At 38.6% G+C, this 16,806-nt stretch overlaps 1 protein-coding gene across 1 annotated transcript in view; it reads left to right on the forward strand.

Annotated features, from left to right (window-relative positions):
• Positions 1-10,153, forward strand: part of CERS3 (ceramide synthase 3) — a 157,484-nt gene extending 147,331 nt beyond the window's left edge. Inside the window, exon 11 of the mRNA XM_005694924.3 lies at positions 7,606-10,153. Within this exon, the coding sequence (XP_005694981.2) occupies positions 7,606-7,767 (162 nt within the window). The 3' untranslated portion in view covers positions 7,768-10,153. The remainder of the gene's footprint in view (positions 1-7,605) is intronic.

The raw sequence follows: 16,806 nt of genomic DNA on the forward strand, positions 1-16,806 counted from the left end.
AAATCATTAATAGGTTGCCAAATCAGTTTTGTGTCATTTTTAAATGAAATAGAATGAATAAAGTATGTCAGTGTCTGTCTGACCCCCTGGATGCCCTGTCTCTCCAAGTATTCCAGCAGGGGTTTGTAGAGCACTGTGGTTCAGAGTGTCTAAGTTTAGATCAGGGTTTTCATCCTATCTGCCTCTCATGATTGTGTGACCTTGAAAAAGTTACTCAACCCCTCTAAGCCTCATTTTCCTCCCTATTAAAGTAAAGAGAAGGGTGCTATATCCTAGGGTTGCTGTGAGGAGGAAATGGTATTGTTCATACTAACCGCTTAGTTTGGTGCCTGGCACATGGACATTTATAGTGTGGGTGTCTATAGCACCTTCATTTATAATTACTAACACTTGGAAGCAACTAAGATGTCCTCCAATACATGAGTAGATGCATAACTGTGGTATGTACATCCAGACAATGAAATAGTCTTCAGCAATAAAAAGAAATGAGCTATTAATTGTGAAAAAACTTAATAGCTCATTTCTTTTTATTTAGTAATGTTTGTTACTAAGTGAAAGAAGCTAATTTTAAAAGCTAAATACTGTATTATTCTAACAACAAGGCATTCTGGAGAAGACAAAACTATGGCAAAATAAAAAGATCAGTGATTGCCAGTGATTAGGCAGCAGGGAAGGATGAGCAGGCAGAGCACAGAGGATTTTCAGGGCAGTGGAAAAAAATAACCCTTTAAGGATGCCATTGTTGTTGTTGTATTACAGGTAGTATATACAAGATGAAATTGAATATAATATGAGGTTTTATTAATATTTAGTTCCAATTTACATTACATTCAATTTCTAATTTACATTATTAAAGTTTGTATAACGTGCAACCATTCATCTAACAACTCTTACTAATAGGAAATCCTTTCTGAGCTTCACCACCAAGGGCAGTAGTTCTCCATTCTGTTGGACCCACACTGCCTTCGCTAGCCTGAATTTAAATTCCTAGGTAATAGCACTCACCCAAAAGCATAATTTCAAAAAAGCAATATAGTGCCACAACTGTAATAAAAAAGAAATAAGATGAAAGACATTTCTCATAAAATATGCATTTAATGTGTAACATGTACATGAGAGCACTAGAGAATGTACTGTGTTGACAGGTGCTGTGTTTGCTTATATGGAGACTCACTGTGAGTGGGGCAGTTGCAAATTCAGATGCTGCTGCTGCTGCTAAGTCGCTTCAGTCTTGTCCGACTCTGTGCGACCTCATAGACGGCAGCCCACCAGGCTCCACCGCCCCTGGGATTCTCCAGGCAAGAACGCTGGAGTGGGTTGCCGTTTCCTTCTCCAATGCATGAAAGTGAAAAGTGAAAGGGAAGTCGCTTAGTCGTGCCCGACTCTTAGTGACCCCATGGACTGCAGCCTATCAGGCTCCTTCGTCCATGGGATTTTCCAGGCAAGAGTACCGGAGTGGATGCATTCTTAAATGCCACTGGTAGAGTTGCCATCCGTGACATGGCTTTCTGAAATTGTAAAGTTCTGAACAAAATAAAGTATAGTCTTCCTTTGATTTATGTATGTAGCTTCATTCCTGAATAATTGAGAATATAGTAACAACCATGCAACAATTCCTGTGCCTGAATGTAAAATGGAGTTAGGTTCCAGGCCTGGGTAATTACAAATGCAGGTCTGGCAGGACATTTGGGTGTCATGCACATTATAAGATGTATGGCATCCCTAGCCAATGCTCACTAAAAGTCAGCTGTGCTCAGAAAGTCAGTCTTTCTCACTCTGAGGATGTCATACATTTCCAAAGTCCCTATCTGGTCCAAGCCCTCTTCTTAAAGGTGAGGGTACTGAATGTAGGATGTGGCTTCAGGCTATGGTGAGCATCCTCCAAGATGAATTTATCTCTCAGCTAAAGCAGCTGTTCAAGTCCTGAGAAAGGGGTGGAAATGGACTTCCCTGGTGGTCCAGTGATTAAGAATACACCTGCCAATGCAGGGAACACAGGTTCAATCCCTGGTCCAGGAAGATCCCGCGTGCTGCAGAGCAACTAAGGGCGTGTGCTACAACTCCTGAACCCAAGCTCTGGAGAGTGAGAGCCTCGGCTGCTAAGCCTGCGTGCCACAACTACTGGAGCCTGTGTGCCTGGAGCCCGTGCTCCACAAGAAGTGAAGCCACTGCAATGAGAAGCCTGTGCACCACAGCTAGAGAGCCTCTGCTCTCTGCAGCTAGAGAAAGCCCGAGTGCAGCAAGGAAGACCCAACACAGCCATAAGTAAACAAATAAATACCTTTTAATGGAGTGGAAAGATGCTAGTATGCCTTCTAAGAAGAAATTAGGGGTGGAGTCAGTGGTGACTCAGACGGTGAAGAAACTGCCTGCAGTGCAGGAGACCCAGGATCAATTCTTGGGTCAGGAAGATATCCTGGATAAAGGAATAGTAACCCATTCCACTATTCTTGCCTGGAGAATCCAAGGGACAGAGGAGCTGGTGGGCTACAGTCCATGACGGGGCATGGACAGGACTGAGCGACTAACACTTTACACTTTCACTTTCAGGGAGAAATTTGTTTCTTTGTTCTGATTCAGGTTTCCCCTTGTTCCCTACAAAAATCATTTAAATAATGAGAAGGAGAGCCAAGGGGCATTGTCCACAAAGCAAACGTCAACCAAGCATGGGTCTTCCCTGAAGGACTCTGTCTGCACTCTGATCCTGGCTCCCAGCCAGCGGTGGAAAGTTTGCCTTTCTCTGTTGCATCTGATTTTTTTTCCCCCAATTTTTATTTTTATTTATTTTTAATTAATTATTTATTTTACTCTGCAATATTGTATTGGTTTTGCCATACATTGACTTGAATCTGCCATGAGTGTACATATGTTCCCCATCCTGAACCCCCCTCCCACCTTCCTCCCCATCCCATCCCTCTGGGTCATCCCAGTGCACCAGCCCCAAGCACCCTGGACTGGCGATTCATTTCACATATGATATACATGTTTCAATGCCATTCTCCCATATCATCCTGCCCTCACCCTCTCTGTTGCATCTTAACTGATGTGATGCCAAGTTTATTCCTCAGGGTTTACAGTGAGCTTTGTTTATTTTGGAGACCCTTTCTATGTTGTAGAAAAGAGCAGAATGTACCGAAAAGGGCCTATGGAATTGTATTTCTATTTCTGTGATTAAGACAGCAGAATGTGTACATTGTTGTTGGTGGTGTTGTTTAGGCCTTTGCACAAAGAAATGTTTGGTTACACATACCCCAAGAATCTCCAGACTCCAGAGGTGGTCGATTTTAGTCTTCAGGTCACAAAAGGGGAAACCCTTATGGTTATAGATGTCATTTTGAAAAATGATGTGTGAGGGAACAGTCTCACCTTCCATATTTTTTTCCTGCTCTAGATTAGGATTAATAGATACATTTGTGAACCAGCTTAGAGAGTCAGAGATCATGTCCAACGCTGGCCTTGCACAGAACTTGAGTTCTTGGTATTGTTTTAATAGTTCACACCATCTTTTATCTTTTGTAGTGAAGTCTAATCTGTGACAATTCCATCTGCCTTCCTTGGGAACAATTTTATTCCTCTAGGAGTTTTCCTGGCAAAATTCCTTTCAGAACACTGTGAAGCCAAGGAAAAACATATAACTCTTTATTAAGAACTGTCTTGGAAGGACATTCCTGCATAAAGAAAACAGGAAACATCCTATCCCTCAAAGTAAAAATATCCTGACAACCAAAATGCCCACATGAGTAATACTTTACTTAGCAGATGTTTATTGGGGAAAACTATCATGTTTGCTTTATAACAAGAAATACTTTTGTTTTGTTTTTAAACTTATCATCAGTAAAATATTTTTGTACTGTTGTACAGTTCTATGAATTCAACACAAGTGTAGATTTGTGTAGCCATTGCTGTGATCTGGATATAGAATAATTCTATCACTCCAATAGCTACTCCCTCTACCCCAGCTCATGGCAGCACTTATCTGTTCACCATCCCTACAGTTTAGTCTTTTAAAGAATGTCATAAAAAGTACATTAGTATGTCTTTTGGTAGGTAACCTTTTGAAACAGACTTTTAACTTAAAGCCTTTGAGATTCATCCAGTGTCTTATAAATATCAGAAGTTTGTCTCTATTTATGGATGCACAACTGCTTACTAATTTACTTGTTGAAGAACATTTGGATTGCTTTCAATTTTTGGCAATTATGAATAGAGTTTTTGTAAACATTTGCTTTTGTGTGAACATTAATATTGTACCTGTCTCTAGGATAGATCCTCAGGGGTAGGAATGCTGAGACAAAGTGTCTATGCCATTTTGCATTTCCATCAGCAATGTATAAGAGTTCCTTCCAGTCCCTCTGCATCCTTGTCAGCACTTGGTATTCTCAGAATTTTTAATTTTAATTCTAATTTTAGAATAAAATTCTAATTTTAAATTTTAATTTTAATTACATTTTAATTTAATCATGATTTTAATTTGCATTTTCCTAATGGCTCATGATGTTGAACATCTTTTCATGTGGACAGCCTGTATCCTCATAGAAGTGTCTATTTTTATATATTTTCCCATTAAAAAAATTGTTTTTCACACTGTGATGAGAATTTTTTATTATCCTACAAGTTAAATATGAGATTTGCAAATAATATCTTCCAGTTTGCAACTTGTATTTTTATTCTCTAAACTGTTTCTTTTACAAAGCAAAAGTTTTAATTTTGATGTAGTACAGTTTATCATTTTTTTAATGGAATATGCTTTTTGTATCATGTCAAAAAACTCATTACTCAACCCTAGGTTGTAGGTTTTCTTCTGAAAGTTTTGTAGTTTTATATTTTACATTTAAAGCTATGGTTCATTTTATGTTAACATTTGTATACGGTTAAAATTTACTTTCTAACTATGGATTTCTAATTGCTTCAGCATCAATTGTTGAAAAGACTACCCTTTCTCCATTGAACTGTTTTTGTACCTTTGTCAAAACTCAATTGGCCATATTTGTGTGAGTCTATTTCTAGATTCTCTTTTCTGTTTCATTGATCTATGTGTTAACCCCTTTGCTAATACCATCCAGTCTTTATTACTGTAACTTTATAGTCAAGTCTTAAAATTGGGTAATTCAAGTTTTCCAATTTTATTCTTCTTTTTCATAGTTGCCGTCTCTATTCTAGTTCCTTTGCATCTCCATATAAATTTTAGAATCAGCTTATCTATAAGAAATCTTGCTATGACTTTAATTGGTATTATGTGGAATCTATACATAAATTTGGGGATAATTAACATTTTTACTGTATTAAAACTTCCAAGTCATGAACATCGTATGTCTCTTTAGTTATCTAGATCTTTGATTTCTTTTATCAGAGTTTTACATGAAGATCCTATACAAGTTTTGTTCTACTTGTACCTAAGTGTTTTGTTTTGTAAAACTATTGTAAATGTTCCTCATTTCTAACTTTCTGTTTTAGTTGGAAATTTCTAGTCATGTTGGTTTACTATGGCTGGTGTAACAAACTGCCACAAACTTGATAGCTTAAAACAACAAAACTTTACTTTCTGAAGTTCTGGAGGTCAGAAGTCTATGATCAGTTTTGAGTAGAAATCAAAACTGTGTGGCAGGTCTGTGTTCACACATGAAGGAAATCAGTTTGGCTCTTCTAACTGCTGGTGGCTGCCAGCACTCCTTGGCTTATGGCTATATCACTGCAATCTACCTCTGTCTTCATATTCCTTTCCTCTGTGTCAGATCCCCTCTGCCCCTCTTAGGAAGCCATGATCATCTCTCAATATCCTTAATTTAATCACATGTGCAAAAACCTTCACCATGTAAGTTAGCTGTCACAGATTACAGCAATTAAGACATAATATTTTTGAGGACATTTTCAGCTTACGATGTGAGAAGGAAATGGCAGCCCACTCCAGTATTCTTGCCTGGAAAATCTCACAGTTGGAGGAGCCTGGCAGGCTACAGTCCATGGGGTTGCAAAAAGTTGGACACAACTGAGCGACTTAACTTACTTACATTTACTACATTTATGTTAGTGTTTAGAAATCAAGATTGTGTGTGTGTGAGACAGAGAACAGAGACATAAAGAAACAGAGACACACAGAGGGATAGATTGTGTATGTTGACCTTTTATGCTGTAGCCTTAGTGCTAAACTCATATATTAATTCTAGGAGTTTTGGGGTTGATTCTTTATATTTTCTATGTAAATAATTATGTCATCTGGGGATTTCCTTGGCAGTCCAGCAGTTAAGCCTCCACACTTTCAAAGCAGGGGGTCCAAATTCGACCCCTGGTTGGGGAACTAAGATCCCACATGCCACGTGGCATGAGCAAAGAAGTAAAAAAGTTAAAAAAAAATATGTCTTCTACAGATAAAGATATTTTTATTTATTTTTTTCCTGCCTTATTTCATTGAATCGAATTTCCAATGCAGTGTGAATAGGAATGGTGACAGTGGACATCCAGACTTGTTCCTAGTCTCAGAGGGAAAGCATTCAGTCATTCACCATCAAGTAGTCCTTCTTTGCAGAGAAGTTTTCAAAGTTTTTTGTTTTAAATCATGAATGGATGTTGAATTTTGTCATATGATTTTTCTGCATCAGTTAATGTAATCATTTCCCCTTCTTTATGTTATTAATATGATGGGTTACATTCACTGATTTCCAAATATTGAACCAGCTTTGCGTTACTGGGACAAACCTCATGGTGTACTATTTTTTATACATTGCTAGTTTTGATTTGGAACATTTTATTGAGGATTTTAAAGTCTGTGTTCATGAAAGATATTGGTCTGTAGTTGTATTTTCTTATACTGTCTTTGTCTGGTTTTGGTATCAGGGTAATCTGGCCTCATAAAGTAATTTGGGATGTGTTCCCTCTTCTTTTTTTCTGGAAGAGATTTGGTGTTTTTTCTCCTTTATATGTTTCATGGAATTTGCCAGTGAAACCATCTGTTCCTGATGATACTCTTTTTCAGAAGATTTTAAACTACATATTTAATTTTTTTTTCATGGTTTTAAGACTACTCAGGTAACCTCTGTTTTCAGTTTCGTTGATTTCTCATCTCTGTTATTTCCTCCATTTTGCTCACTTTGGGCTTATTTTTCATTTCTTTTTCCCCCTAGTTTCTTAAGTTGGAAGCTCATATCAATAGAGCCTTTTCTTCTTTTCTAATATAAGCATTTATAAGGTATACACTTCCTTTTAAGCACTATTTTAACTACATTAACAAGTTTAATGTGTTGTATTTTTATTTTAATTAAAAGTATTTTCTAGTATTCCTTGAGACTTACTCTTTTGATCCCTTGATTTATTTATAAGGTGTTGTTTAATTTCCAAATGTTTTTAAATTTTCCTATTATCTTTTGATATCGATTTTTAGTTTGATTCTATTAGGACGTGAAGATACTTTTCATAATTTTGATTAAGTTTGTTAAGGTTTGTTTTATGATTCCTTATATGTTCTGTCTTGGTGAATGTTTGGTTGTGTGAATGAATATGTGTTTTCTCTGAAGGGAGTCATACCTCTGAACTGGCCCCATTTGTTTGCTTATTCACCTAAGAATCTTTCTGTAAAGTTGTCACTCACAGCCCATTGTTTTCTTTGTCCAGAGCATCCGGGATGTGAGAAGTGATACTGAGAGTGAGCATGAAGAGGAAGAAGAGGAGGAAGAGGAGAAGGAAGAAGCCATGGAAGGCAAAGAGACAGACCGTTTGAAGAACAGCCTTGGGGCCAACAGGCACCTCATCCCCAATGGTCAGCATGGCCGTTAGCTTGAAGCCCACGTAGCTCCCAGTGCACAGCACACCGTGAGGGCTGCTGGGAGCGGGACATGCTCCCTCCTCCACTGTTGTGGCCTCAGGACCCAGAGGGACCACAGATTTTGCCCTTCCTTCTTTATCACCACCTTCCCCTCTCCTAAGATGTATTTAACAAAATGTTATTTTTGTGTCAAAATGTTGACTATAAGCATACAAGTGGATTTTACTGGAGTTAGGACTCAGGCTTCAAAGATTTCTCCAGAGAACCTTTCTAGTTCTAATTGTGCCCATTCATGCATTTGAGACACTTGGAGCCAACTTGGTTGTGGGCCTTCCCCTTGCTACCTTGCCTGTGTTTATGATGATTTGAGAAGTGCTAAGGCAACCCACCTTTTCCAGGTATGTTTGGCCACAGAAATAACTCACTTCCCAAAAGTGAGCTAGAGTTACCAAAGAAACAGTGGTGGCAGGACCAAACTAAGGGGCCAGGCTTCAGGGCTCACAAGCTCTCTTCTGCTGTGGAAAGTATTTAAGCCTTCCATGCTGTGTGCTGCGTCTCTCCAATGGGAAGACCCAGACGTGCCCTTTCCCCTCACAGGGATGGAGTAAGGATCAAATGAGATAATAATGGGCATGAGAGTGCATACTGTAGGCTGTGGTGTTCCTATTACTGGACCCTCTCTCCACCGTGACCTCAGCGTTGACCCTCTCTCCACCCTGACCCCAGCCCTGACCCTCTCTCCACTCTGACCCCAGCCCTGACCCTCTCTCCACTCTGACCCCAGCCTTGGCCCTCCTTTCACTGTGATCCCAGCCCTGTTTGGGAGAGCAGCCTGGTGAAACTTGACACTGAATGGGCCTGAACAAAAGGCATAGTCTTGAAGAATTCCTTTTAAATGTGTCTGGAGACACCTAGAAATGCAAGTACCCAGAAAGCTGTTTCCACTTTATTTGGTCACCCGTTTTTTATTTCCCCAAAGGTAATTCTCACGTCCCCCAGGTTCTCGTTCCTCAGACTCCATGGCCAAGAGAACGGAGTTTGGGCCCCACTCCTTGTGTTTTGCTGGTTTCTCGTTTCCTCTCTGAGAGGGATGCATCCCTGTTGTGTTCTGAGCCACCCCCTCATCCAACAGAGCTGCCCAGCAGGCCATGGGGTCCATCAGGGCACTGGACCCAGGTCAGGCTGCTCCCCGAGTCACCAACACTCAAGAAGCCCAGCATCTGGGGTGCAGCATGCACCTGAGCTCCTGAGTGAAGGAAGTCTTGGAAACAGATGGTGATGCTGCACTATAAATCTCTGCAATCCAAGCCAACCAGAGTGCAAAGCAGTAACGCAGAACAAGAGAAAGTCTGGAGAATGCCCCCGAGTCAGCGTCACCTCCTGGGCCACCTACCTCTTTGGAAGGATAGGTAGGGGCTGGTAGGTTAGTAGCCACCTCTCAGCCCCCACAGGGGTGCTTCTCCTAAGGCTCACATGCAGGCACCTCAGGCATTCTCAGGTGGCTGACTGAGGAGAGGCAGAACCTTACAGGGGAAGAGCTGAGCAGAATATGCAACTTTTCCGCACCCAGTCTCTCATATTTTTTGGTCACATTTTGCATCTTCACCCTGTTTTGCTGAGGGTCCATATTACAAAGCCAAGTAAGTGGAAGCTGAGACCATGGGAACTAGTAAAGCCCACACAGGCTCCACCAATGGGGGCCACAGCCCCTGCAGCACAAATGACACTGTATATGGTAAAGGTGTTGGCAGTTTTTTTTTTTTTTTTTCCAGTAAAAGTATTTTTTTTTAACCTTCAGAATTCTTTCCCAACAAAATTTCTTTTTGAGGAATTGTTAGAACAACAGAAAAAATATGTCGGGTTTCTCTGTATAATATCTGCTTTTATGAGTACAATAACACTATATGTATAACATATATTATAAATCTCAAATGCCTCCAGTTACAGCTGTTCAAGCATAGCTGTTGAATTATTATTATGATTTTTTTTTTGGTGAAAGGTCACACTAAGATATTATTTTTATTTTCCAGTTAACAAAAACATTTTCCTTGATTTATTTTGGTCTCTGTACCAAATATCTTCTTGCTTGAAGTAAAAAAGTGTTTAGTTGTTGCATTATCCTCCAGTTCTTTTTTTTCTTATTTGAACATCGAAAGTAAAATTGATAAGCAAACTCCAACTGCCTATGGAAAGCTGGAAGCACCAACCTACCTCTGAAGAGGTAGAGATTCATGTTTTGTAACATCTTTTAGGGCTTTTGTGGTTAATTTTAAGGCTGACCTCTCTTTTTACAGGAAACAAAAGCTCATACTATACACCGAATGGCTTTATAAAAATGTAGTCCACCGTGCCACCAGTATTATTGTAATGGTAATAATTTACAATAAAACAAAGACAGAGCCCTGTGTGTGTGGTGATTGAGTAGATTCAGCTTGGCTTCCTAGAGATTATTTCTGGTCTTATTGAGTGGTGGAAACAAAGACTTGCCAGTCTTCTAGAAACACCCTGCAGGGAATCAGGAGGAACAGTGAGGAGACCAGAGCCAAGTTAGGACCTGAGGGCCACTGGCCTTGGGATACAAACACCAGACAAGGAGACATGCAGATCAGGCCTGACGAGGGTGAGCCTCTCAGCTGTGCACAGTGCAGACAGACAACAACTTGTGGACTGGAGACTAGCCTGAGCCCTGTGACGCAATGCCCTGAGGAAATGCTGAAGAGCGTGGCCCTAAAGGTGTTTTCTCAGCCCCCTTTTCTGTACCTACCCGAAAAAGGTGGAGGAGGAAATAGGGTCTATTGATGGTTCAACTGGCTGTCCATCAGAATTACCTGTTGAGGTTTAAAACACACCTTGCCTGCTCCACATTTTATTTCATACTTTTGGGATGAGAAAAAAAAACTGCATTTTAACCAAGCCCAGGTACTTCTAAAGAGCAATCAGGATTCTGTGTGACCCCCACCTAGTTTTATTCCTGTGTGGACTTTACATGCATGCTGTTGTGTCTTACTAGCAGTTTCATATGCTAATAAATGAGAATAGGCAATGATACAGAATATTTACTCCAAAATAAATCCAAATAAAATATAAAGGAGAAAAGGAAACCTGAGAATAGTCAACACAAATAGAAAACACTACAAGAGTGATACAATGGTTAGTACAATGGCAGTGTTGTTGTTTGTTTAGTCACTAAATTGCATCCAACTCTTTTGCAACTCCATGGACAGCCAGACTCCACTGTCCATGGGATTTCCCAGGCAAGAACACTGGAGTGGGTTTCCATTTCCTATTCCAGGGGATCTTTCCAACTGAGGGAACAAACCCACATCTCCCGCATTAGCAGGCAGATTCTTTACCACAGAGTGACCAGGGAAGCCCAAATTACCAAATCCAAATTTATAAGTAATTACATCCATATGATTATCTCAATAGATGCAGAGAAAGCCTTTGACAAAATTCAACATCCATTTATGATACATACCTCAACATAATAAAAGCCATATATGATAAACCCACAGCAAACATTATCCTCAATGGTGAAAAATTGAAAGCATTTCCCCTAAAGTCAGGAACAAGACAAGGGTGCCTACTCACCACTACTATTCAACATGGTTTTGGAAGTTTTAGCCACAGCAATCAGAGAAGAAAGAGAAATAAAAGAAATCCAGATTGGAAAAGAAGTAAAACTCTCACTGTTTGCAGATGACATGATTGTCTACATAGAAAACCCTAAAGACACTAACAGAAAATTACTAGAGCTAATCAATCAGTATAGTAAAGTTGCAAGATATAAAATTAACACACAGAAATCCCTTGCATTCCTATATGAGAAAACAGAGAAATTAAGGAAACAATTCCATTCACCACTGCAATGAAAAGAATAAAATACTTAGGAAGATATCTACCTAAAGAAAAGACCTATACATAGAAAACTACAAAACAGTGATGAAAGAAATCAGAGATGACACAAATATGAGAACTATACCATGTTCATGGATCGGAAGAATCAATATAGTGAAAATGAGTATACTACCCAAAGCTATCTATAGATTCAATGCAATCCCTATCAAGCTACCAACAGTATTTTTCAGAGAACTAGAACAAATAATTTAACAATTTGTATGGAAATACAGAAAACCTTGAATAGCCAAAGCAATCTTGAGAAAGAAGAATGGAACTGGAGGAATCAACCTGCCTGACTTCAGGCTATACTACAAAGCTACATTCATCAAGACATTCTGGTACTTGCACAAAGACAGAAATATTGATCAATGGAACAAAATAGAAAGCCCAGAGATAAATCCATGTGCCTATGGACACCTTATCTTTGACAAAGGAGGCAAGAATATACAATGGAGAAAAGACAACTTTTAACAAGTGGTGCTGGGAAAACTGGTCAACCACTTGTAAAAGAATGAAACTAGAACACTTTCTAACACCATACACAAAAATAAACTCAAAATGATTAAAGATCTAAATGTAAGACCAGGAACTATAAAACTCCTAGAGGAGAACATAGGCAAAACACTCACTGATATAAATCATAGTAGGATCCTGTATGACCCATCTCCCAGAGTAATGGACCTAATTACACTTAAAAGCATTTGCACAACGAAGGAAACTATAAGCAAGGTGAAAAAACAGCCTTCAGATTGGGAGAAAATAATAGCAAATGAAGCAACTGACAAAGAATTAATCTCAAAAATATACAAGCAGCTCATGCAACTCAATTCCAGAAAAATAAATGACCCAGTCAAAAAATGGGCCAAAGAACTAAATAGACATTTCTCCAAAGAAGACACAGAGATGGCTAACAAACACATGAAAAGATGCTCACCATCACTAATTATCAGAAAAATGCAAATCAAAACCACAATGAGGCACCATCTCACACCAGTCAGAATGGCTGCTATCAAAGTCTACAAACAACAAATGCTGGAGAGGGTGTGGAGAAAAGGGAACCCTCTTACACTGTTAGTGGGAATGTAAACTAGTACAGCCACTATGGAGAACAGTGTGGAAATTCCTTAAAAAACTGGAAATATAACTGCCATATGACCCAGCAATCCGACTGCTGGGCATACACACTGAGGAAACCAGAATTGAAAGAGACACGTGTACCCCAATGTTCATCACAGCACTGTTTACAATAGCCAGGTCAAGGAAGCAACCTAGATGTCCATTGGCAGACGAATGGATAAGAAAGCTGTGATATATATACACAGTGGAATATTACTCAGCTATTGAAAAGAATGCATTTGAATCAGTTCTAATGAGGTGGATGAAACCAGAGCCTATTATAGAGAGTGAAGTAAGTCAAAGGAAAACACCAATACAGTATATTAATGCATATACATGGAATTTAGAAAGATGGTAACGATGACCCTATATGCGAGACAGCGAAAGAGACAGATGGAGAGAACAGTCTTTTGGACTCTGTGGAAGAAGTCGAGGGTGGGATGATTTGAGAGAATAGCACTGAAACGTGTATATTATCATATGTGAAATGGATTGCCAGTCCAGGTTCGATGCATGAGACAGGGTGCTCAGGGCTGGTGCACTGGGATGACCCAGAGGGATGGGATGGGGAGGGAGATTGGGGGGGGGGGGCGGTGGTGGTCAGGATAGGGAACACATGTACACCTGTGGCATTTTCATGTCAATGTATGGCAAAAAAACACTACAATATTGTAAAGTAATTAGCCTCCAATTAAAATAATTAATTAAAAAAATAAATACGTCCATTGTAAAAAGAGTACCAGATTAGATTTTTTAAAACCCAACTATAAGCTGCTTGTAAGAGATATGCTATCTACAGTATTGTAAAGTAAAATAAAGTAAAAATAAAAATTAAAAAAAAAAGATATGCGATCAATATAAGCAAAAAGAAATGTTGAAAGTCAGAGGAGGGAGAAAGGTATACCATGCAAACTCTATCCCCCCAAACTTGACATAGCCATTCTAACATCAGACAAAGGCAAAAAGAACTAGCAGGTTTTAGGAATGTTTCATAACAGTGAAAGGGATCAGTTCGCCAGGAAAATATTTAAAAATTAAATCTGTAGATACTGAATAATATATCTTTAAAATATACAAAGTTTACAGAATTAAAAGGCATAACAAAGTCATAATCATGTTTGGGTGGTTTTAACACACCTTTCAGTATGTGATAAAACCAGCTGACCAAAAAGCAGTAAGAATATAGAAGATGTGAAAAATTAAATGAACAAAATTGACCCAGTTGATATATGCAGAGAGCACTGTACCCAGCAAATGCAGACAGTTATTCTCTTCAAGTGCACGTGAACATTTACCCAGGTTGGCCACATGACAGCCCTTAAAACAAATCACAAAACATTTCAAAGATTTTAAATCTATAGAGTATAATCACTGATCACAGTGAAATTACTAGAAAAAAGCCACATATTTTTAAGTGAAGCAATGTACTTCTACATGTAGCAAAGAAGAAATCACAATGGATATAAAACATTTTAAAATGCATAATAATAAAATGTGGGATTCAACTAGTGACAAAATTAGAGGAAGTTTTATAATATTAAAAGCTTTTATAAATAAAGAAGACTGATGAAAATCAATTATTGAATGTCTCAAAAACAGAAATGAGTAAAATAGGAAACACATGATAGAGAATAACATAAAAGCGAAATTTGTTTCTTTAAAAGAAATGTATAAAATTCTAGCAAGACTGATTAAGACACAAATAACATTAGGAATCAAAAGGATCTGTCATTATATTAAGCAGATATTCAACAAATAATAAGAGAATATCATGAACAACTTTATGTCAATGAACTTCCCTGCAGCTCAGGTGGTAAAGAATCTTTCTGTAATGTAGGAGACCCAGGTTTGATCCCTGGATTGGGAAGATCCCCTGGAAAAGGAAATGACAATCCACTCCAGTATTCTTGCCTGGAGAAGTCCATGGACAGAGAAGCCTGGTGGGCTACAGTCCATGGGGTCACAAAGAGTCAGACACAACTGAGCAACTAACATGATGAAGAACTTTATGTCAAAAGTTTAATTTGTCAAATTAAAAAACTTTAATTTGTCAAAATGAGCACAAGAAGAAATAGATATCCAAATGGTCTTCTATACAAAACAAATCTGAATTTTAAAAATCTACTCCCCCAAATCTTTAGTCCCAGATGGATTTTCCAGTGAATTCTTCCAATATTTAAGAGTCAGCACAAGTATTACAGAAACTTTTCCAGAGAAAAAAGGAAGGAAGGCTTCCACATTTATTTCGCAAGTCCAGCTTAATCTTGATACTAAAGTCTGACAAGATATTAGGAGAAAAAGACCCAACAAACATAAGCTAAGTCATTCAGAATCATAGGTGTAAATTTTCTAAACAAAGTAACTGATAGTACATGACAAACAAGTTTGGTTTATTTCAGGAATATGTGGCTTATTTACTATTTGAAAAACAATGTTGTTAACCATTTAAAAAGAATAAAGGAAAAAGCCAAATTTTCAAAAGCCTTATATAAAATTCACCCCCACTTATTTAAAAAAAAACTTGCAGAAAAGTAGGAAGGATTTTCCTTTATCTGATAAACAGCATCTTCACAAAATGTAAACACAGTATCATATAATCCTATGATAGGGAGATATTGAGATTTACCCTCCCTGAGATTATTATCACTGAGACAAAAATGTCCATTATCTGCAAGGAGTCCCATCATCCTGAATATATTCAACATTACATTTTTCATTTAAGTCAATATAATATTTAATAAATAAAAATTACAAGGATCAAAAGGAAAAAGTAAAAATTATTATTGCAAACATAAATGCAGAAAAAAAAACCCACACATTGTATTGTGTGTAAATTTAAACAAAAATGCCAAAGATTAAGGCTGACACTGAGAGAGGATATCAGAAGGCAGACAGACTGAAACCATAATCACAGACACCTAGCCAATCTGATCATATGGACCACAGCCTTGTCTAACTCAATGAAACTAAGCCATGCTGTGTGGGGCCACCAAAATGGACAGGTCATGGTGGAGAGGTCTGACAGAATGTGGTCCACTGGAGAAGGGAATGGCAAATCACTTCAGTATTCTTGCTTTGAGAACCCCATGAACAGTATGAAAAGGCAAAAAGATAGGACACTGAAAGATGAACTCCCCAGGTTGGTAGGTGCCCAAATGCTACTGGAGATCAGCGGAGAAATAACTCCAGAAAGAATGAAGGGATGGAGCCAAAGCAAAAACAGCACCCAGTTGTGGATGGGATTAGTGATAGAAGCAAGGTTTGATGCTGTAAAGAGCCATATTGCATAGGAACCTGGAATGTCAGGTCCAAGAATCAAGGCAAATTAGATGTGGTCAAACAGGAGATGACAAGAGTGAACATCGACATTCTAGGAATGAGCGAACCAATGGACTGGAATGGGTGAATTTAACTCAGATGACCATTATATCTACTACTGTGGGCAGGGATCCATTAGAAAAAATGGAGTAGCCATTATAGTCAACAAAAGAGTCTGAAATGCAGTACTTGGATGCAATCTCAAAAACGACAGAATGATCTTTGTTCGTTTCCAAGGCAAACCATTCAATATCACGGTAATCCAACTCTATGCCCCAACCAGTAACGCTCAAGAAGCTGAAGTTGAAAAATTCTATGAAGATCTACAAGACCTTTAGAACTAACACCCAAAAAAGAAGTCCTTTTCATTATAGGGGACTGGAATGCAAAAGTAGGAAGTCAAGAAACACCTGGAGTAACAGGCAATTTGGCTTTGGAGTATAGAATGAAGCAGGGCAAAGGCCAATAGAGTTCTGCCAAGAAAACGCACTGGTCATAGCAAACACCCTCTTCCAGCAACACAAGAGAAGACTCTACACATGGACATCACCAAATGGTCAACACCGAAATCAGATTGATTATATTCTTTGCAGCCAAAGATGGAGAAGCTCTATACAGTCAGCAAAAACAAGACCAGGAGCTAACTGTGGCTCAGATCATGAACTTCTTATTGCCAAATTCAGACTGAAAATGAAGAAAATGGAGAAAACCACTAG

The sequence above is a fragment of the Capra hircus genome, chromosome 21 (genome assembly GCF_001704415.2).
Source record: "Capra hircus breed San Clemente chromosome 21, ASM170441v1, whole genome shotgun sequence".
Lineage (NCBI taxonomy): Eukaryota > Metazoa > Chordata > Mammalia > Artiodactyla > Bovidae > Capra > Capra hircus.